We start from the raw sequence: 21,988 nt of genomic DNA, 5'->3' as shown, positions 1-21,988 counted from the left end.
AGAGCAGCACTGTCACAAAACCACTGCAGAGAGGAACAACTTTACTACACAGCACAAAGCTGTTAGAGGATGCTGCTCAGTCAGTCACTGCCAGAGAAGTACATGTCTCCACGTCTATGATATTTTTTATACATAATGCAATTTATGCTCAGAACCATAAATATCAAAGCAATATTATCTATTATTTGATCTTGAACTTGAACTTCCATGCAGAATCATGATGAAAAGAAAGTACACCAAAATCAAAGGTCTTGCACATTAGGGCATAGAAATAATTTATTTTCTGCCAAGTTCTAAAACTATTTAACTACAACCTGAATAAATGAACATCAACATTTGTTCATAAACAACTAACACAAGGCTAAAACATTAAAGTCCACAAGTCTCGTGCAACATTTTTGTTACACTAGTGTAGTGCAACAAAAGTGTTGCACTACATTTTGCAACATTGTTGTTTGTCCTGCACATAGTAATTCATGGTAGACATTTATCTAAAATAGCTAGCATATGTTTTTATGGCAGCTTATGACTGTTGTAAAATCTCGAACTTGCTGACTTATCTAGTAACTTACAGCAAGTAAGGGACTCTCACAGCTGGTGTTCTAACAATAGAGAGACACTCACTCAGTCTGTGGCCTCAAACAGGCATCTCCATCCTTCCTGTGCCTTTCCCCATGAAACTGTAAGTGCATCTAATGACCGCAGACTCACTCACTGTTTAAAAGAACTGAGGTACAGTTTTGAAATTGAACTTCTTTTTCTTTGGACATCTCAGGCACCTGGTTTGTAAATTCATTGTTCATATATAGTTTGTTGTGTTATCTGGCAAGAATTTAGAGGACTGCTTTAAGAGGATTTTGGTCTTATGGTTTTAGCTGTTTAGTTGAACATTTTCAGAAATTAAACATTCTTAAACATCAAGAAAGCATGACGATTGTAGACGGCCCATGATCACTTGTATTCCAGACACACTATACTGTTGAATATGATGTTGGCCCACCCTTCAGCTATGACAGCTTCAACTCTTTTGGAAGGCTTTCCACAAGGTGTGTTAATGGGAATTTTTGTTCATTCTTTCACATTTGTGAGGTCAGACACTGATGTTGGACAAGGAGGCCACATCAGGATGCCTGGCTCATAGGCTCTGCTCTCATTCATGATCTAATTAATCTAATTAATCTAATCTAATTCATCTAATCTAATATGGAGTCATATTGGAGCAGGAAGGGACCATTCCCAAACTGTTCCCAGAAAGATGGGAGTATGAAATTGTCCCAAAAAATATGCTGAAGCATGAAGAGTTCCTTTCACTGATAATGGAGGTGTTTAGAACACCAGAATTCAATGATCTGGATGAGTGAATATAGTGTATGAACACATATCAGCTTTTCTTGACACAAAACACAAATGTGCACATCCAGAGTGTCCTCCCAGCTAAACAGATGACTGCGCACAGATAAGAGACACTTGCTTCTGTGCAGAAAGTACCGTAGAAAAATTTGAAGTATCATATTTGACCTCTGACCTCTCCTTCAAATTCAAAATGATAACATGTTCATTAACCTCCTAGGACCTGGCATCATATTTTGGGTTGTCTAGACCAAAATACTTAATATTGCTCTACAAGGCCCTGATATCCACTTACGAGGACATTATACTGCCACTTTTCTATCGAAAGTTAAAACTAATGTCCTCATATGTGGCTCTCATTTTATCAGAAACAAAAATCAGGTAAAAAAAAAAAAAAAATCAGGTAATTCTTTGTTTTTACATTCATCAGGTCCCAATAAACCCAAAGAGCAAAGAGAAATTAAAAAAGGATGTCATGAAAGAGTTTGGGTCTAAGGAGGTTACATGCAATTCAGATAAAAATTATACAAATTATATATATATATTTTTTTTTTCACAGCAAATTTTCATGAGACATACATGAGCAAATCAATAACTCCCAAAAAATTACCTTCAAGAGAACAAAAGCAAATTAAGATTAATTTCTATTTATAAACTGCATTTAATTAGATTACAAACAAAATATAAAATTGCGTTATTATACCACAGAATGATTATTTTTTCTTAATTTCTCCACTGTTTATCTTCCTGCTACACTGAGCCTGAACCCATCACCTTTGATTTATTAGAGGAAAGTTTGCTGCAACCCAACAAGCCACTACTGACACCTGTCTAACTGAATAAACAAAACCAACCCATGGATCTTCTTACACTGCACAGATGAAATTATATTTATCATAAACAGACTTCTTGTACCACAAATGGTTCCCACTTGTATTCATGGCACCACTTATGCTACAGTCTGCTGTTCTTGTCTTGTCAGCCCACTGATCAAAACCTACACAATGATCATCAGCCCAGAACCAGAGGTCCAGGGTGCAGCTGTAGTGAAGACCCAGCCAGACAAAGGGAGTGTCAGCCTTCTGAGCCTCCAACCCAACCCAGACCTGGGTCTTGTTATCAAGGATGGAAACCAGATCCATGTGTTCCTCTCTGCAGTGGTACAGGGCGTCTGCCCATGTCTTGTTCTCTTTAATCAGTTTAAAGGGCTCTAAAAGGAAAAACATCAAGAAAATGAAACTTAGAAGCATCAAACCAAACAGTGTTTCTGAGTGTCTAACATGCTGCGTTAATCTAAGCACATAATTCTTCTTACTTATTCTCGCTTATTCTTTAAATGGCCTGTATTTATATAGCGCTTTACTAGTCCCTAAGGACCCCAAAGCGCTTTACATATCCAGTCATTCACCCATTCACACACAGATTCACACACTGGTGATGGCAAGCTACATTCTAGCCACAGCCACCCTGGGGCGCACTGACAGAGGCGAGGCTGCCGGACACTGGCGCCACCGGGCCCTCTGACCACCACCAGTAGGCAACGGGTGAAGTGTCTTGCCCAAGGACACGACGACCGAGACTGTCCAAGCCGGGGCTCGAACCGGCAATCTTCCGATTACAAGGCGAACTCCCAACTCTTGAGCCACGATCGCCCTCAAAGAGTTTCTCAGTCTTGTTCTCTAAAACCTAAAGAATTATGCGCTTGATCAACTGGTCCCGTAATGGAATTGATACCCTGCTGAGCTTGGGAGAGCCCGATTGTCCTGCGGAGACGTTTGCTGCAGGATACTCGATGGTCGGTTGCGTCGTGTGTCTGGCGACACTCTCGATGGAGGACATTGAATGACATCTACCAATTCGGAACCACGATAACAGAGTTCTGGCTGATTGGACCTGGCTTATTGAAGTAAAAGAAGCGGCTACAGCTGTTCAAAATCCCATAAGGCTGCCCGACATGATAGACAATGGGCAAGGCTGTGAGTACTCAGATTGTGTTTTGAACGCAAAATGGATAACATCTTGGAGAAGAACAACAGGAATTGAGAGGATTGGTGCCAGCTGAAGGCCTGCCAAGGTCAAAGCTGACTGGAACAACAAAAATTCTTCCATGATAACAGGATTGTTGTCAAAACTCTTTGTCCCTCCTTCAAGGCCATCCGCGTTGATCGAAGATTGTTGACTTTTGCTTAACCGGGTGAAGGGACACTTTCTCTCGGCTGAACACAGAAAACACACACACACACACACACACACACGCATGTACACTGACACAGACCTGCACTCACCCCCCACCCCCTCCAAACGCCTTCGAAGCTTATGTCTTCTATGTTGTGAGATGTGATCACTCATGTGCTGAGGTGTTTTTTTCTGTTCTCAAACTGATCTCGCTGTTGGACCTCAGCCTGGGGGGAGTTCTTTTTTCTCCTCATCTTTCCTCATGTTGTGCATTTTCCATTGTTATATCTCTCTGACCTGACTTCCCCATGTGATGCTGTGTAATGTGTGTATGGTCGGAAGGGTATGATGGCGCTGGCAAAGGTCGGCAGCCTTAACCCAATTTCCCTCGGGATGAATAAAGTATTACCAATCAATCAATCAATCAATCAATCAATCAATTTACACATTTATATCGACTCTACTGACTGACCAGTTAACTTAGTGGGTAAGAATGTTTTATTGTACCTTTTTTTGTGCCTTTCATCGTCACCTCACATAGAATTAAAGGCCCATATGTGTTTTGGTACACAGTTACATAACGCCCCCACTTTGGTCCATTTTCACAGTTAAATGTTTTATTTTCTCCTTTGGTATTTGTGTTGATTGTTGCACACCTGTAAACAAAGACAAAAGGTTGGACAGATGTACAGAAAGAGTTTCTGGCTCTGTTTGATTAAATCATGCTGTAAACAGTGGAGGCAGTCGAACAGCTGGATAATAAATGTGAGCTGCTGTCTGAGAACATTTTAGAAAGAAGGAAAACACCTACAAATAAACAACAAAGGAAAATGAGAATAAATAAAGATTTTTATATTCTTCACATATACGTGATTATTACTCCAAACCACATCACACCATATTAGACCTCCTATTTCATCTGATAGAACTGATACAGGGTTCTCTGTGTTACTGTATTACTGGATTTAAATGCACTTAAATATTCATAAAATTATCTAAAAACATTGGACATGCTGGAGCCTGACTGAGAACAGAATGATTCAAAGTAAGATGAAGGTATTACTCAGTGGTGTCAGCAGCATTTCTCTCAGATGAGTTCCCGATGAGGATGTGAGCGCTACTTAGATCGACATTGTGTTGATTTATGTTGTAAATGCTGATGCAGGAAATTTCATATAGACCCAATAAGTCAACTGTCCACCAGTTGATGGTTTCATATAGAGTGGCAGAACATGTTGAATAATTTCCATCAAAAGCTCTGTCAGCAGTGTAATGAACACCACGCTGATCTATGTAGACTGAAGACTGAAATGCCACTTTGTCATCCAGTTTGATAGTTTCCCATCCTGGACTACATCCTGATGATGTAACTGAAAGTAAAGTAAAAAAAAAATAAAAAAAGGAAAGAAACAATGTCAGTGGCAATAATACTTCAGACCAGGTCTTCTAGTGTTTTTTAGGAAAAATCTCCTTTTCACTCCTAAATAATGAATCTGAATTATGACTTCATGATCTGACTAAATCTTTTGTGGCAAACATATTACACACACACACACACACACACACACACACACACACACAGGTTATTTCCAAGCAGCCTCACTACATTATAAATGTTGAATAGTTTTGCAGTTAGTGAAAAAAAATTAATCAGAATTTATGAAATGAATAATTTGACTCTCAAAACATATCAAAGACTGCATGTTTATCAAAGCATTTATTTCTAAATCACGTTGATCACATATCATAGAACATAATTCAATATAAATTTACATTTATAACATATATTTATACAGATGTTTGTAAAATTGCTTCAGTCCAACAGAAAATCCCCACATGAAACATTCCCACAGATATGACGTCTACTGTGATGCAATAAATAAATAAATGAATTGAAAAATAAAATATAAAAATAATTAAAAAGGCATAAAATTAAATACTTTAAAAATAAGTATATTCAGAACAGAAGCACCATCATACTTTTTGATATAACCTGAAGAAACTGATTAGAAATGCACTCTTACCTGGATCCTGTTGAGTTGATCTTCCTGTGAAGTTTCAGAGAACGATGTAAGAATGAGTGAATTACTGCCAGCTCTGATATTGTTGTTTGGTAATACAGCAGAAAGCACAGAATGTAAACCATCCTTCAACACTCAGAAATGAAACTGGCTTTACTAAAGTCAAATCCTCTTTAAACTAAATGAAACGACTTTTGCTTTATCGAGCAGTTTGGATCAACTCACAGTAAAACTGAACTGTTATATTTGATCTTTTTCATTCTTTATAACGATCATTGAAACATCACTGTGCCAGGCAGGAACATCAAATGATCCACTTACCAATCAAAGTGATGAACAACAGACTCCACAGCATCTTTACTTTAGACTCTTTGCACAAATGTGTCCTCTAATAAGAGAAAGAAAAGACTTCTACCCTCACTCTGGAGTTTTCTGTAGACACACTGATGTTGATATGATCCCCTCTCTGAGTCAGAGCTGGATTTGTATTTCTGTCACTTCCCTCACAGCAGAAAACATGAAAATATTCATTTCTCCTGTTTACACTCAGAGTGAGGCTGTTATGTTCAGTAGGCAAAGCATTCCCAGACTTTTACATCTGATTTGCAGATGTGAACATACCACGACTGTTATGATCACCATGTTCAAACTACATTCTGTGTGCATCCAAGTACATGCAAATACTTGAAACTTAGCATATCAGGAAATTTACTTCACCAGTGGAGGCTGTGTGAATAAAAGGTATTCAGTGACATTTCAACAGGTGGACATTTGGTCTACTTTAAAGAAAAACAGAGACATTATTAACAATCGGTCATTCATTAATAAGCTGCCGGGAAAAAACCTTCACAAGTCCATCATTGTGTCTACTTTCTGCTCTGCATCAGCATTTAGTCTGGATTTCATGTTTCATGCAGAAATTATTTATGGCAAAGTGCTTCACACACTGCTGAGTATTTGTAAATGTGTGCATGAGGGCAGGGATGCATGTTTGTGTCTGTGTGAGCCTGTTTCTCTAAGTCTATGTCAGGCTACCCCCAGGTGTGGGACCGATCTCACCACACTCCATACCAGTGGTTGATGCCCTCGGGCATCGGTGCGTTGGTTCAGAAGCCGGGCCTGGAAGTCCCAAAGTCAATATGGGAGACACCGCCAAGGGTGGTCAAGAATGACCGGACTAAGATCCTGTGGGACTTCCAGATACAGACGGACAAACTGGTGATAGCAAACCAACCAGACATACTAGTGATGGACAAGCCACTATACCGAGTAATAGCAGCATCAGGAATAACGAATACCAGAAGCTGGAAAAACAACAAGGCCTGAGAGAGGAGGTTAAGAAGATGTGAATGGTGAAGGCAACAGTGGTCCATGTAGTAATCAGAGCACTCGGGGCAGTGACCCCTAAACTGGGCAGGTGGCTCCAGAAGATCCCAGGAATGACATCTGAGATCTGTGTCCAGAAGAGTGCAGCTCTACGAAGAGCAAAGATACTTTACAGGATCCTGGTAAACATTTGTAATAACGGATGTGTGTGACTCTGAGTGAGGCACAGGATTGCTAGATCAAGGCTAGCGACCTTAAAATGGAGATTCCAGAAACTTTCTTTACCGCGATGATCAAGCATCAACACTTAAAATTCGAGAGCACTTCAGTCAATGTGATATTGATGTAGTTATTTTTATTCTCAGATGTTACCTGGGTCATGGGTGTGGAACCTTTTCTCGGAAGACCAGTGGAAGGTTTCCAAAGCCTTATCAATTCTCCTACTCACCTTTGACCTCAAAAGTCAAGGAAAAGAGGTTTGGAAAATGAGACTGGAAGCACATTTGGAATGCAACCTGGGTTAAGAGGCAAGAGGAAACAGGTGGAAGCACAGAAAAAAAAACATAAATACGACGAAGCAGGGGAAGTACACACATCAGAAACAGAAAACAACATTTACTGCAAAAACACAGGAAGACACAACTGAACACTTACTTAACTGAATTACTTCTAATGCACTAGTGGTTTATAAAACAGAGTGAAAAGGAAACACTGTGTCCCTGTGGTTCATGTTTTGATTTACTCTTTGCATGTGACATACTGAATGTAAATACAGAGGTTACAGTCACACGCTGTACTCAGCAAAATCTCCAGTGTTAAATTAACACTGGAGAGTGTCTATATGGGTCCACACCTCTGAGTGTTAAATACAACACTGTTGAGTGTTAAATTAAGACTTTTGACAGTGTTATATGTTTAAAAGTAATCTAGTCAGTTTTGAAGATTAACAAAGACTAACACTGAGCAGTGCTGATATTCTAACACTGGAAAATAACTCAAAATGTTAGAAATATTCCAGTGTTAATTTAACACTGGAGATTTTGCTGTGCTTGTCCTGATAACTTCATATATAATTTTTACACTGTAAAATGCTTGTTTCAGTTAAAATGGTCATTTGCACAAAAGTGTCTTTTTAATGTTTTCAAATGGAGACAGTTCAGTAACGACCACCACCCGATGCCCCTTTTATTCAATCCATGAATTTGAACCAGTGATAACTATTCTGAATGCGTCTGTATGAGCAGTGAAATTACGGCATTTAAAGGGTTTTAATAATATAGGCTTCATTAAAGCCACAAAAACAACTGAGATCAGGTTCCACACCCATGACTGTATTTTGAACGGATGTAACACTGATTTCATCAAAAAAGGACCAGAACTTCCTGATATCTTTCAAAAGACAATCTGTGTTTTGTGCAGGATTTCCAACAGGTAAGCTGTGCAATAGTGAGCAACTGAGTGTAAAATCTTTACTTTCTTGAAAATCGTTTTTTGCAGTGTATGTAACTGAACTGATTTCTTTTGACACACATCTTTTTACTGACAGTCTGTCACCTAACCAGCCTCCTGCCGCTCAAGTCAGCTTCAGTCTGAAACTGCTTTTCATTAATCATATTTTTTAGGGTCTTGTTTCCCTCTGACAGCTTTGAATCAGCAGATGAGCAGGAGAGTGAGGGACAGCAGGAGGAGACCGTGAAGCTCAGCGAGGACAGAGTCTGGCTCAATGTTTGCACTTTTCAGGACAAGGTACAGCGTGTGACTGTAACCTCTGTATTTACATTCAGTATGTCACATGCAAACAGTAAATCAAAACATGAACCACAGGGACACAGTGTTTCCTTTTCACTCTGTTTTATAAACCACTAGTGCATTAGAAGTAATTATTAACCCCTCAAGCATGCACGCCTAACCCTAAATGCGATCTCCTCCCTTTGCCCCCGTATCTGGGGGTGTTGGTGCTTCAGAGGTTAAACTCTCTCCTGTAGTTTAACCTCTGGACCAGCTTCTGGTATTCGTTATTCCTGATGCTGCTATTACTCGGTATAGTGGCTTGTCCATCACTAGTATGTCTGGTTGGTTCGCTATCACCAGTTTGTCCGTCTGTATCTGGAAGTCCCACAGGATCTTAGTCCGGTCATTCTCGACCACCCTTGGCGGTGTCTCCCATATTGACTTTGGGACTTCCAGGCCCGGCCTCTGAACTATGCCAGCCATTTGGTTATCATGTTCCATGTATGCCCTGCACGTTAGCATCTTGCACCTTCCTGCTATGTGGTTCATAAAAGTCATTCCTTATTTTACTGCCCTCTGCCATGGCAAAGTGCAAGTCCAGCATTAAACTTCTGTGGTTCAGATTTATTAGTAGATGGAAAACTTTCTTCCATGTAAATAATTCTGTGTAGATGAATGGAATAGAAGACCATTCATGGCCACCATGAAAGTCAGAGCATCTTATTCTAAAAGAAAAGAATAAAATTATTCAAACAGCATCAAGGTGGGAAGAAATTTCACAAACTGACTTGTTGCAGTGGCGGTATCCTTTTACAGTATCATGCTCAAATTCAGTGAGTTCTTTAAAATTACAAATTTTGTTTTATTACAAGAAACTCACAGACCTGTCACAGGTTTAAACGAACTTAAAACACCTGAGTTTCCTAACGTCTAAACTATCAATATTGAACAAAAAACTATGTATTGTAAGTATATATGGTCCAAATGTTGATGAACCCTCATTCTTCCACGGAATTTTTTAGTGCACTCTCTGAACACCTCGATTGCACACTCATTCTTGGCAGCGACCTCAACCTTGGACTAAATGAAGAAATGGATAGGCTCAACACAACAGGAACTCAGCGCAATTGGCAATCCACAAATATAATCAAACAGTATATGAGCGACTTTGGCCTTCGTGATGCATGGCACTCCCTTCACCCCAACAGTAAGGAATATACTTTTTTCTCACATTTTCATCACTCCTACTCTCATCTGGATTATTTTTTGGTCAGCAGCTCACTGCATTTCAGACACTGAGATTCATCCTATAGCTGTCAGCGATCATGGTCCTGTATCTTTAACACTAATGCACAAGAATAATACTACGCCAAGTAAAAACTGGAGATTTAATACATCATTGCTTAAAGATGAAGACTTTATTAAATACTTTAAAAAGGAATGGACTTCATATTTAGACTTTAATGACACTCCCGGAATATCTGCTTCTGTTCTATGGGAAGCAGGGAAAGCTGTGATGAGAGGTAAAATAATTTCTTTCTCATCACACAAAAAGAAAGAAGAAAACAAAAATATTCAGGAATTAGAAAAAACCATCAAATCACTAGAAGAAGCCTACGCATGCGACCAAGATCAGGAAACATTGAACAAAATACGCAAAACAAAACTAGAATTAAATGAAACTATTAATAAAAAAACACAATTCCTAGTACAAAGACTTCGCTTGCAGAATTTTGAACACAGTAACAAATCAGGTCGATTTCTAGCAAACCAGCTAAAAATAAATAAAGAAAAAACAACTATATGTGCTGCTAAAGATTTATCGGGGAACACAATATATGACCCTGGAAGAATAAACAACATTTTTAGGGATTTCTATGAAACTTTATACTCACCACAAATAAACCCATCTAAAAATGAAATTGATTTGTTTCTTGACAACGTAACTCTTCCAAAATTACTAGACAGTCAAGCAATGGAACTGGATTCGCCACTGACGCCAGGTGAACTCCAGGAAGCCCTGATAAGTATGCCCAATAATAAGGCTCCAGGTCCAGACGGCTTCCCTGCAGAATTCTACAAAGAATTCTGGACAATTCTGGCACCAGTATTCCACAGCATGTTGCAGGAAATCGAGGAAAATGGCAGACTACCACCAAATATGAATTCTGCCAACATTAGTCTCCTGCTAAAACCAGGCAAAGACCCTTTATTTCCCTCAAACTATCGTCCAATTTCTCTTTTAAATGTAGACCTTAAAATAATCTGCAAAGCTCTCTCAAAGAGATTAGAGAAAATGACCCCCCTCTTAATTCATCCTGACCAAACTGGTTTCATAAAAGGTCGGCACTCCTCAACAAACACTCGTAGATTACTTAATTTAATAGACTACTCATATGATAAAAACATCGAAACCATAATATTATCTCTAGATGCAGAAAAAGCATTTGACAGAGTTAACTGGAAATTTTTATTCGCAACTTTACACAAATTTGGTTTTGGAAACTCTTTCATAAACTGGATAAGAATATTATACAATTCCCCAACAGCTCGTATCAGAACAAATGACCAGACATCCTCCAGCTTCTGTCTCCTGAGGGGCACCAGACAGGGATGCCCACTCTCCCCTTCACTTTTTGCAATTTTTATCGAACCTCTAGCAGCAGCATTTAGACAGGCTACAACAATTAAGGGCATAAAATGTAAGAGCATAGAACATAAAATCAGTCTCTATGCGGATGATGTGTTGCTTTTTCTGCAAAACACACAAACCAACCTCTCTGAGGTAATTACTCTAATAAACTGGTTTTCAAGAGTTTCAGATTATTCAATTAACTGGCCAAAATCTACAGTTCTTCCCATTAACTGCTCCTTCCATAATTCTTCCTCTGCCCCACTACAATCTGGAAATATTAAATATTTAGGTATTAATGTTTCTCCTAAGCTTTCAGACTTAACTAAACTAAACCACATCCCACTTCTAAAGAAAGTAGAAGGTGATCTGACTAGATGGAAAGCTTTACCCATATCACTCATGGGAAGGGTCGCCACTATAAAAATGATGATCTTGCCAAAAATAAATTACTTATTTTTGATGATCCCTAACAAACCATCACAAGATTGGTTCAGATCTCTGGATTCATATATTTCCAAATTCCTTTGGAAAGATAAACCCCCGCGTATCAGCTTAAAAACGCTACAAAGAACCAAGGATAGAGGAAGATTAGATCTGCCTAATTTTCACCAATACTTCTTAGCCAACAGGCTTCAGTTCATCTCAGAATGGTTAAAACATACCTTCTTAGATGAGCCCTGGCTAGATGTTGAACAGGCACTATGCAAGGATCTAGAGATTTCAGACCTACCATTTATTAGCTCAAACATCAAAAGACATGAATGCTTTAAAAGTATCAACATCATCTTTTCTCTGACAACATGGTGGGAGTTTCTAAAAATAACGGAGTCTTCATTAATCCCATGCAAACGTACACCTATCTGGAATAACCCTGACATATTACAAAACAATAATATGATTAATTTCCCAGAATGGAGTTGTAAAGGAATTAAATACTTAGAACATATATTAGAGGGAACAGAATTTATTCCATTTGACAGACTAGTTGCACAATATGGGATCAACAAGAAAAGATTTTTAGAATATCAACAAATTAAATCCAGAGTAAAACAGAAATTTAACCTCAGTCAAGTTGAATTACAAACACCACCAAGTGCGGCACATTTCCTTACTCTTAAATCCCCCAAATTATTATCTAAAATATACAGAACACTTTCTAAATTAGATGAATCAATATCCCTTCCTATTGCAAAGTGGGAAGCAGATTTATCAGTCAGCTTAGACCAAAACTTCTGGTCTCAGATTTGCTTAAAAACCTTTAAATTGATTAAAAATCCCAGTTTGCAATTAATACAATACAAAACACTACATAGAGTGCACTATACAGGTCATCGGATGTTCAAGATGGGCTTTACATCTTCCAACAACTGCTCACACTGTCAAGGCAATACACCAGACAATTATATCCACACTCTTTGGTTCTGTCCACCAGTGCAGAAGTTTTGGCGCGAGATATGTGAAGACTTATCAAAGTGTCTGAAATGTAAAATTCCAACCTCCCCTTTAGTATGCTTGTTGGGAAAATTGGATGAGGTCACTACAGAAACTACTACAGTCCACATGGTTTTCACTGCCCTATGCATCGCCAAGAAAACGGTCCTCATGAACTGGAAAAATAAAAATAATCTTAATTCTAGCCAATATAGAAACTTCTAATGGATCACATTAGTCTCGATATAGCCTCTGCCACCACATTAGATCAATCCCTCTGGGCTCCATTGATCGGCTCCATCACTTAGCGGGGGTAGGGGGTCGTGGTTTGGTCCTGCCTCAGCTACTGTGGTTAATATGGAGTTGGGACAGGCTTAGGGCGCCTGGAGGACCCCTAGAGACATTATCCCTGGAGGGCTTAACCCGGGGGTTGTGTTCATAACCTGGTTAGTGGCTCTGGTCGCTCTTAGAGGTTGTTCTCCTCGTGGCTGCGTGCAGCGGGGCTGGAGGATGGTCTGTACTGGTGGACGTAGGTTACTGGCCTGGTGGCCTGGCTGCCCCTGAGTGGATCCGGGGCAGGCGTGGGGGTTTGGGGTTCGGGGGTGCTTCGCCTCCGTGCTGGGGCTCTGGCTGGGCCTTGGGGGCTTCGGTCCTCGTCGGTGTGTCACCGAGGTTGTGAGCGGGTGGGTGCACGGGGACTCAGCCCTGGCGCAGGGGGCCTCTTGTGCATCGGCCTAACTGGGGGGCTCTTCAACTGGCGGGGAGGTTGTTCCATCCTTGCAGGAGTCCACTCTGCAGGTGGGGGAGAGACATAAGAGAGGTGGAGAATAAACTTAACCTGGGTGTCTGTAGTCTTGTGTAGTCTGGGAGACGATTGAATGTTGGGGTGGGTACAGTTTCCTCTGCGGTGGGGTAGGGTGGGCTGCCCCGGGTCCTGTGGGGCTTGGCAGTGCTACCGTAGGCCCCGGTCTGGATGGACCTGGGCTCCCTTGCCTTGGTGGGTACCAGAGGACGAGGGTACCTACTGGGGTCAGCGGGGGAGCTGGCCCTAGGGAGGGGCATCCTCCCCTCCCTCCTTTTCCTCCCCATCCCCGGCTACCTCCCTCTTCCCGCTCCACCACACTCACCCACACAAGTAGGTCCTTGGGGTGCGGGTGTGTCACAAGGGTGCAGGGGAGACACCTGCTGCTCTCTGGCAGCAGCACCATGCTCTCCCTTGTTTTAAATGCACTTTAGAACAACACGCAGCAACACTACACATGAGCGGGAGGAGGGAGGTATGGGGTCTTCACACACCCCCGTTCTCTGCTAGCCATCGGGGCGGGGGGGCTGGGAAGAGATGTTAGCTGTCCGATTGGCCTCCCTGCTGCTGCGGAGCCTGGGACGGTCTGCTTGCCTCCACCCCGGGGGGAAGGGTAACATCTCTTGGGTCTGGGTTCTGTTTCCCCCTCTGGGGGCGAGGGTACCTGGACCCGGGGTATAGAGTATGTTTGGGGAGTGTGATTGTGTGTACATGTCCATTTATGTCAATCCTTACGTTGGGTGAGTGCTGAGTGTTTGTATATGTGTGCATGAGGGTGGGAATGCATGTTTGTGTCTGTGTGTCTGTGTCTATTTGTCAGGTCGGGTCTTAGACTCCACCTCTCTGGGAACTCCCAGGCCCTCCAAGGCCTATCTCCCCTCACCACACTCCCTGCCGGTGACTGATGCCCTCATGGGTCGGTGCATTGGTGGTTCTTGGTGTCCGGGGCTGGGTACTGGGTATGTACCGGCTCACTCCCGGTGGCTACTTGGTAGGGCCTGGCGCCTGTTGCTCGGTCAGGCCTCCTCCTCCTCTGGGCCTGCGGCTCGGTGCACTCTGGCTCAGCTGGCTGCCGGCAGAGCCGGCGGGCACGCCGGTGCAGCCCCCTCTAGCTTCTGCTCGGTTAGATTAATGCGATGCTGTTGTGTTTAGTATGCTGGTTGGGTTTTTTTTTGCTTGTTTTCTATTCTTCTTCTCTCAACAGGTGATCCAGGAGATTTTTTTCTCCCCCCTTTTCTCACTGTCCCTCTCCCCTTCTGTTTTTCTTTTCCTTCCTCTTTCTTTCTCCCTTTCCTGTCCCTCACTCATGTCTGTCCCGTCTGTAACATCTGAAAATAAAATATAATAAATAATAAAAACAAAGGTCAGTCAAATGGACCAATACGGCAATGCCACGATGATCCATTTGGCAAAGTAAATCCATTGGGTATCCTTGTTGGTCTTCAGACAACAATTCTGATGGCTAAAGAACCAAATAGGACAGGCAAAAGAAAAGAAAAAAAAGAATGACAAATTTTTCGGGTTTTTGTAAAGACAAACTGCAAAGCTGAGTCTTACACATCCATGACCAGGGTGCATTTGTGTGAAAGACCCAGAGGAGCTCAGATATGTTTTTCCCCACAAAAAAATACTTCAGGAACCAGTGATGCTATATACTCTGAACATGTACTATGGTCAATGTAACCTCTATGAACCTTCATGAACTTTAACTAATTAAATTCAGAGATTAAAAAAGTAACCACATTGTTTATAATAATATTGTAATGTTCTTAAAATAAGTGTAAATCAACATCTGCAACATTTCCAGTCTAATATTTTCCTCCTCAGACTCATTCTAACACAACAATACGCTTTAAGACACCACTTAGCAATACTTGGCCAGCTACGCCACTTAAAATCAATATTTAATATGAAATCATTTCCAAATACTAAATCTTTAAGTGATGCCACTTTAAAGAAAAAAGTTATTCATTTTTCACTATAGTAGATTCCAAATAACACACTGTGGTTGATGATGGAGGTTTTCTGCTTTCTACCAGAGCTCCATCTACAGTGTGCTGCTTGACCTTTATGCATATCTGCAAATCTCAGGAAAGGAGGCAACTCTGTTACATTCACTGAGATCAGCAGACGTTTAGAGTTTGAGAGTCAGGCTGCTGTGTTAACATTAATAAAAATAAATGAACCTACTAAAAAAGCCTTTTCCTGCTCCTTCTCTATCTCCTCTGTTAAAACCCTCTTTGCTTCCACTGGTCCATTCAACTCGATTGTTTTTACATCCTGCTACTACCAGTCCAACTATTTATATTGGGGCGATCGTGGCTCAAGAGTTGGGAGTTCGCCTTGTAATTGGAAGGTTGCTGGTTCGAGCCTCGGCTTGGATAGTCTCTGTCGTTGTGTCCTTGGGCAAGACACTTCACCCGTTGCCTACTGGTGGTGGTCAGAGGGCCCGGTGGCGCCTGTGTCCGGCAGCCTCGCCTCTGTCAGTGCGCCTCGGCAACCTTCCAATTACAAGACGAACTCCCAACTCTTGAGCCACGATCACTTCTGAAGGCTGATTCATGTGTTGAAATTGGTTTAGGAGCCGTTCTGAGCTCAGGAGCTGCTTCATGTTTGAATCTCAGATCCTCATTTTATGCAGCAGCGCCACCTACTGCTCAAAGCATTGAACTACCAGATGAGGTTGAATATTGTCTCCTTGGTCTACACACCTCCATGTTCACTGAGCTGTGTGCTTTATCACTACTCTTTCACCCTCTTTTACACATGAACACAGTGACAGACCTGAGTCTGAAACCAAGTACCAATGAAAAGGAACTCTTGATTAAAATAACTTAGAATATATATATATTTTTTTAAAAACAAGAACTTCACACTGTGATAATAAAACACACCATGACTTAAGTCTGATATGTAGATTCCTGTGCTTTCGCAGCAAAAACCATGATGCTGCTTTACTTTGAATATCCCAGCTGCTTCTCTGCTCCAATGACCAAATGTATTTAATGTGCACAAATCAAAGTGAGAACTGCACTTCAAGACTGTACATGATGGAATTCATGTTATTAGTGATGAATAGGACTCACCCTGCAGCAAAGGTGCAGAAGCTACAGGGGGCTGCAGTGATGTGTCTGCAGGCTGTGCTGGCAGCCAGCTGCGGCAGAGTGCCGGGCCCAGCCACGCGAGGTATGAGGGCCCCCTGCCTTCTGGTAGGGGCCCGACCGAGCCACGGGCGCCAGGCCCCGCCAAACAGCCACCGGGAGTGACCCAGTACATACCTAAGTGCCCAGCCTGGACACCGAGAACCACCAACGCACCGATACCTGAGGGCATCAACCACTGGTATGGAGTGTGGTGAGATCGGCCCCCACACCTGGGGGTAGCCTGACATAGACTTAGAGAAACAGGCTCACACAGACACAAACATGCATTCCTGCCCTCATGCACACATTTACAAATACTCAGCAGTGTGTGAAGCACTTTGCTATAAATAATTTCTGCATGAAACATGAAATCCAGACTAAATGCAGATGCAGAGCAGAAAGTAGACACAATGATGGACTTGTGAAGGTTTTTTCCCAGCAGCTTATTAATGAATGACCGATTGTTAATAATGTCTCTGTTTTTCTTTAAAGTAGACCAAATGTCCACCTGTTGAAATGTCACTGAATACCTTTTATTCACACAGCCTCCACTGGTGAAGTAAATTTCCTGCTATGCTAAGTATCAAGTATTTGCATGTACTTGGATGCACACAGAATGTAGTTTGAACATGGTGATCATAACAGTCGTGGTATTTTCACATCTGCAAATCAGATGTAAAAGTCTGGGAATGCTTTGCCTACTGAACATAACAGCCTCACTCTGAGGGTAAACAGGAGAAATGGATATTTTCATGTTTTCTGCTGTGAGGGAAGTGACAGAAATACAAATCCAGCTCTGACTCAGAGAGGGGATCATATCAACATCAGTGTGTCTACAGAAAACTCCAGAGTGAGGGTAGAAGTCTTTTCTTTCTCTTATTAGAGGACACATTTGTGCAAAGAGTCTAAAGTAAAGATGCTGTGGAGTCTGTTGTTCATCACTTTGATTGGTAAGTGGATCATTTGATGTTCCTGCCTGGCACAGTGATGTTTCAATGATCGTTATAAAGAATGAAAAAGATCAAATATAACAGTTCAGTTTTACTGTGAGTTGATCCAAACTGCTCGATAAAGCAAAAGTCGTTTCATTTAGTTTAAAGAGGATTTGACTTTAGTAAAGCCAGTTTTATTTCTGAGTGTTGAAGGATGGTTTACATTCTGTGCTTTCTGCTGTATTACCAAACAACAATATCAGAGCTGGCAGTAATTCACTCATTCTTACATCGTTCTCTGAAACTTCACAGGAAGATCAACTCAACAGGATCCTGGTAAGAGTGCATTTCTAATCAGTTTCTTCAGGTTATATCAAAAAGTATGATGGTGCTTCTGTTCTGACTATACTTATTTTTAAAGTATTTAATTTTATGCCTTTTTAATTATTTTTATATTTTATTTTTCAATTCATTTATTTATTTATTGCATCACAGTAGACGTCATATCTGTGGGAATGTTTCATGTGGGGATTTTCTGTTGGACTGAAGTAATTTTACAAACATCTGTATAAATATATGTTATAAATGTAAATTTATATTGAATTATGTTCTATGATATGTGATCAACGTGATTTAGAAATAAGTGCTTTGATAAACGTGCAGTCTTTGATATGTTTTGAGAGTCAAATTATTCATTTCATAAATTCTGATGAATTTTTATTCAGTAACTGCAAAACTATTCAACATTTATAATGTAGTGAGGCTGCTTGGAAATAACCTGTGTGTGTGTGTGTGTGTGTGTGTGTGTGTGTGTGTGTGTGTGTGTAATATGTTTGCCACAAAAGATTTAGTCAGATCATGAAGTCATAATTCAGATTCATTATTTAGGAGTGAAAAGGAGATTTTTCCTAAAAAACACTAGAAGACCTGGTCTGAAGTATTATTGCCACTGACATTGTTTCTTTTCTTTTTTTATTTTTTTTTACTTTACTTTCAGTTACATCATCAGGATGTAGTCCAGGATGGGAAACTATCAAACTGGATGACAAAGTGGCATTTCAGTCTTCAGTCTACACAGACAATGGTGTCAACTACACTGCTGACAGAGCTTTGGATGGAAATTATTTGACATTTTCTGCCACTCTATATGAAAACATCAGCTGGTGGACAGTTGACTTATTTGGTCTATATGAAATTTCCTGCATCAGCATTAACAAAATGGATCCTTTCAAAGTTGATCTAAGAGACGCGCACATCCTCATCGGGAACTCATCTGAGAGAAATGCTGCTGACACCACTGAGTAATACCTTCATCTTACTTTGAATCATTCTGTTCTCAGTCAGGCTCCAGCATGTCCAATGTTTTTAGATAATTTTATGAACATTTAAGTGCATTTAAACCCAGTAATACAGTAACACAGATAAACCTGTATCAGTCCTATCAGATGAAATAGGAGGTCTAATATGGTGTGATGTGGTTTGGAGTAATAATCAAGTATATGTGAAGAATATAAAAATCTTTATTTATTCTCATTTTCCTTTGTTGTTTGTTTGTAGGTGTTTTCCTTCTTTCTAAAATGTTCTCAGACAGCAGCTCACATTTATTATCCAGCTGTTCGACTGTCTCCACTGTTTACAGCATGATTTAATCAAACAGAGCCAGAAACTCTTTCTGTACATCTGTCCAACCTTTTGTCTTTGTTTACAGGTGTGCAACAATCAACACAACTACTAGTGGAGAAAATAAAACATTTAACTGTGAAAATGGACCAAAGTGGGGGCGTTATGTAACTGTGTACCAAAACACATCGGGAGGAATTTTAATTCTGTGTGAGGTGACGATGAAAGGCAGAAAAAAAGGTACAATAAAACATTCTTACCCACTAAGTTAACTGGTCAGTCAGTAGAGTCAATATAACTGTGTAAATGTTGACAGTAAGAATTATGTGCTTGAATCAACGCAGCATGTTAGACACTCAGAAACACTGTTTGGTTTGATGCTTCTAAGTTTCATGTTTTTGATGTTTTTCCTTTTAGAGCCCTTTAAACTGATTAAAGAGAACAAGACATGGGCAGACGCCCGGTACCACTGCAGACAGGAACACATGCATCTGGTTTCCATCCTTGATAACAAGACCCAGGTCTGGGTTGGGTTGGAGGCTCAGAAGGCTGACACTCCCTTTGTCTGGCTGGGTCTTCAATACATCTGTGGCTTCGACTTCTGGATCTGGGTCAACGATCAGTGTGTATTTTTTGATCAGTGGGCTCCAGATGACACAAGAACAGCAGTCTGTGGCATGAACACTGCCATGAATACAAGTGGGAACCATTTGTGGTACAAGAAGTCTGTTTATGATAAATATAATTTCATCTGTGCAGTGTAAGAAGATCCATGGGTTGGTTTTGTTTATTCAGTTAGACAGGTGTCAGTAGTGGCTTGTTGGGTTGTAGCAAACTTTCCTCTAATAAATCAAAGGTGATGGGTTCAGGCTCAGTGTAGCAGGAAGATAAACAGTGGAGAAATTAAGCAGAACTTTTCTATTAACACTCAGAAACATGTTATTATTATAAATTACTTTTGATTGTATTTCATGATACACTGATATGATGATTATATGACACTTAAAAAATTAAGCATTCAGTGTTTTCTATAATTTTGAATTGACATATATATATATTATTTCCTTTAGTTGTAAATGGATCGTTGGCCTTTGAATTGTTTTACTCGCGTCTCTCATGTTTAAACCTGCTGAACAAATAAAACATAAACTGGAAAACAAATGTTTGTCAATTCAGTTTATTTTTGTTGGGATGTTTGTCAAGTTTACAGACATTCAGTGACTGTGTTTGTGTTTCAGATTGTCTCCTTTAAATTCACTAAATAACTCCATATATGATTTTTACACTGTAAAATGCTTGTTTCAGTTAAAATGGTCATTTGCACAAAAGTGTCTTTTTAATGTTTTCAAATGGAGACAGTTCAGTAACGACCACCACCTGATGACCCTTTTATTCAATCCATGAATTTGAACCAGTGATAATTATTCTGAATGAATCTGTATGAGCAGTGAAATTACGGCACTTACAGTGTTTTAATAATATAGCCTTCATTAAAGCCAAAGACACTGAGAAAAGGTTCCACACCCATGACTGTACTTTGAACTGATGTTACGTTGATATAATTAAAAAAGGCCTTAAGTTCCTGATATCTTTTAAAAGACAAAATGTGTTTTTGTGCAGGATTTTCCAACAGTTAACATCTGAGAATAAAAATAACTACATCAATATCACATTGACTGAAGTGCTCTCCTTTTTAAGTGTTGATGCTTGATCATCGCGGTAAAGAAAGTTTCTGGAATCTCCATTTTAAGGTCGCTAGCCTTGATCTAGCAATCCTGTGCCTCACTCAGAGTCACACACATCCGTTATTACAAATGTTTACCAGGATCCTGTAAAGTATCTTTGCTCTTCGTAGAGCTGCACTCTTCTGGACACAGATCTCAGATGTCATTCCTGGGATCTTCTGGAGCCACCTGCCCAGTTTAGGGGTCACTGCCCCGAGTGCTCTGATTACTACATGGACCACTGTTGCCTTCACCATTCACATCTGGTGACAGCTCTTATGCAATGGCCACCATGAAAGTCAGAGCATCTCATTCTAAAAGAAAAGAATAAAATTATTCAAACAGCATCAAGGTGGGAAGAAATTTCACAAACTGACTTGTTGCAGTGGCGGTATCCTTTTACAGTAGCATGCTCGAATTCAGTGAGTTCTTTAAAATGACAAATTTTTCGGGTTTTTGTAAAGACAAACTGCAAAGCTGAGTCTTACACATCCATGACCAGGGTGCATTTGTGTGAAAGACCCAGAGGAGCTCAGATATGTTTTCCCCCACAAAAAATACTTCAGGAACCAGTGATGCTATGTACTCTGAACATGTACTATGGTCAATGTAACCTCTATGAACCTTCATGAACTTTAACTAATTAAATTCAGAGATTAAAAAAATAACTACATTGTTTATAATAATATTGTAATGTTCTTAAAATAAGTGTAAATCAACATCTGCAACATTTCCAGTCTAATATTTTCCTCCTCAGACTCATTCTAACACAACAATACGCTTTAAGACACCACTTAGCAACACTTGGCCAGCTACGCCACTTAAAATCAATATTTAATATGAAATCATTTCCAAATACTAAATCTTTAAGTGATGCCACTTTAAAGAAAAAAGTTATTCATTTTTCACTATAGTAGATTCCAAATAACACACTGTGGTTGATGATGGAGGTTTTCTGCTTTCTACCAGAGCTCCATCTACAGTGTGCTGCTTGACCTTTATGCATATCTGCAAATCTCAGGAAAGGAGGCAACTCTGTTACATTCACTGAGATCAGCAGACGTTTAGAGTTTGAGAGTCAGGCTGCTGTGTTAACAT

The 21,988-nt window shown here is 40.3% G+C and overlaps 2 protein-coding genes across 5 annotated transcripts in view; one reads left to right on the top strand and one right to left on the bottom strand.

Moving 5' to 3' along the window:
• Positions 1–285: 285 nt before the first annotated feature.
• Positions 286–21,988, bottom strand: part of LOC146698275 (uncharacterized) — a 32,531-nt gene continuing 10,828 nt past the window's right edge. The window contains exons 1-5 of one of the 3 annotated variants that reach the window (XM_085473329.1): positions 5,868–6,205; positions 5,550–5,573; positions 4,589–4,883; positions 4,033–4,181; positions 289–2,560 (exon numbers count right to left, since the gene is read on the bottom strand). In XM_085473329.1, coding sequence (XP_085329455.1) covers positions 2,217–2,560; positions 4,033–4,181; positions 4,589–4,883; positions 5,550–5,573; positions 5,868–5,901 — 846 coding nt within the window. In that variant the 5' untranslated portion in view covers positions 5,902–6,205 and the 3' untranslated portion in view covers positions 289–2,216. Of the gene's footprint in view, positions 2,561–4,032; positions 4,182–4,588; positions 4,896–5,549; positions 5,574–5,867; positions 6,206–21,988 lie in introns of those variants that run through there. The other 2 variants (XM_085473328.1, XM_085473330.1) reach the window with 2 other exon arrangements.
• Positions 17,368–20,354, top strand: LOC146698277 (fucolectin-5-like). 2 transcript variants are annotated; one of them, XM_085473322.1, is made up of 5 exons: positions 17,368–17,564; positions 17,859–17,882; positions 18,556–18,847; positions 19,255–19,406; positions 19,584–20,354. In XM_085473322.1, exons 1-5 carry the CDS (start codon positions 17,531–17,533, stop codon positions 19,928–19,930), a joined length of 849 nt encoding a protein of 282 aa, XP_085329448.1. In that variant the 5' UTR covers positions 17,368–17,530; the 3' UTR covers positions 19,931–20,354. The 2 variants fall into 2 exon arrangements, with proteins under 2 accessions (XP_085329448.1, XP_085329447.1); XM_085473321.1 differs by having other exon boundaries at positions 18,544–18,847.

The sequence above is a fragment of the Copadichromis virginalis genome, linkage group LG11, assembly GCF_057382275.1.
Source record: "Copadichromis virginalis isolate Kocher_CV1m ecotype Utaka linkage group LG11, C_Virginalis_male_GT1.1, whole genome shotgun sequence".
Classification (NCBI taxonomy): domain Eukaryota; kingdom Metazoa; phylum Chordata; class Actinopteri; order Cichliformes; family Cichlidae; genus Copadichromis; species Copadichromis virginalis.
This window is presented reverse-complemented; position numbering and strand designations above follow the sequence as displayed.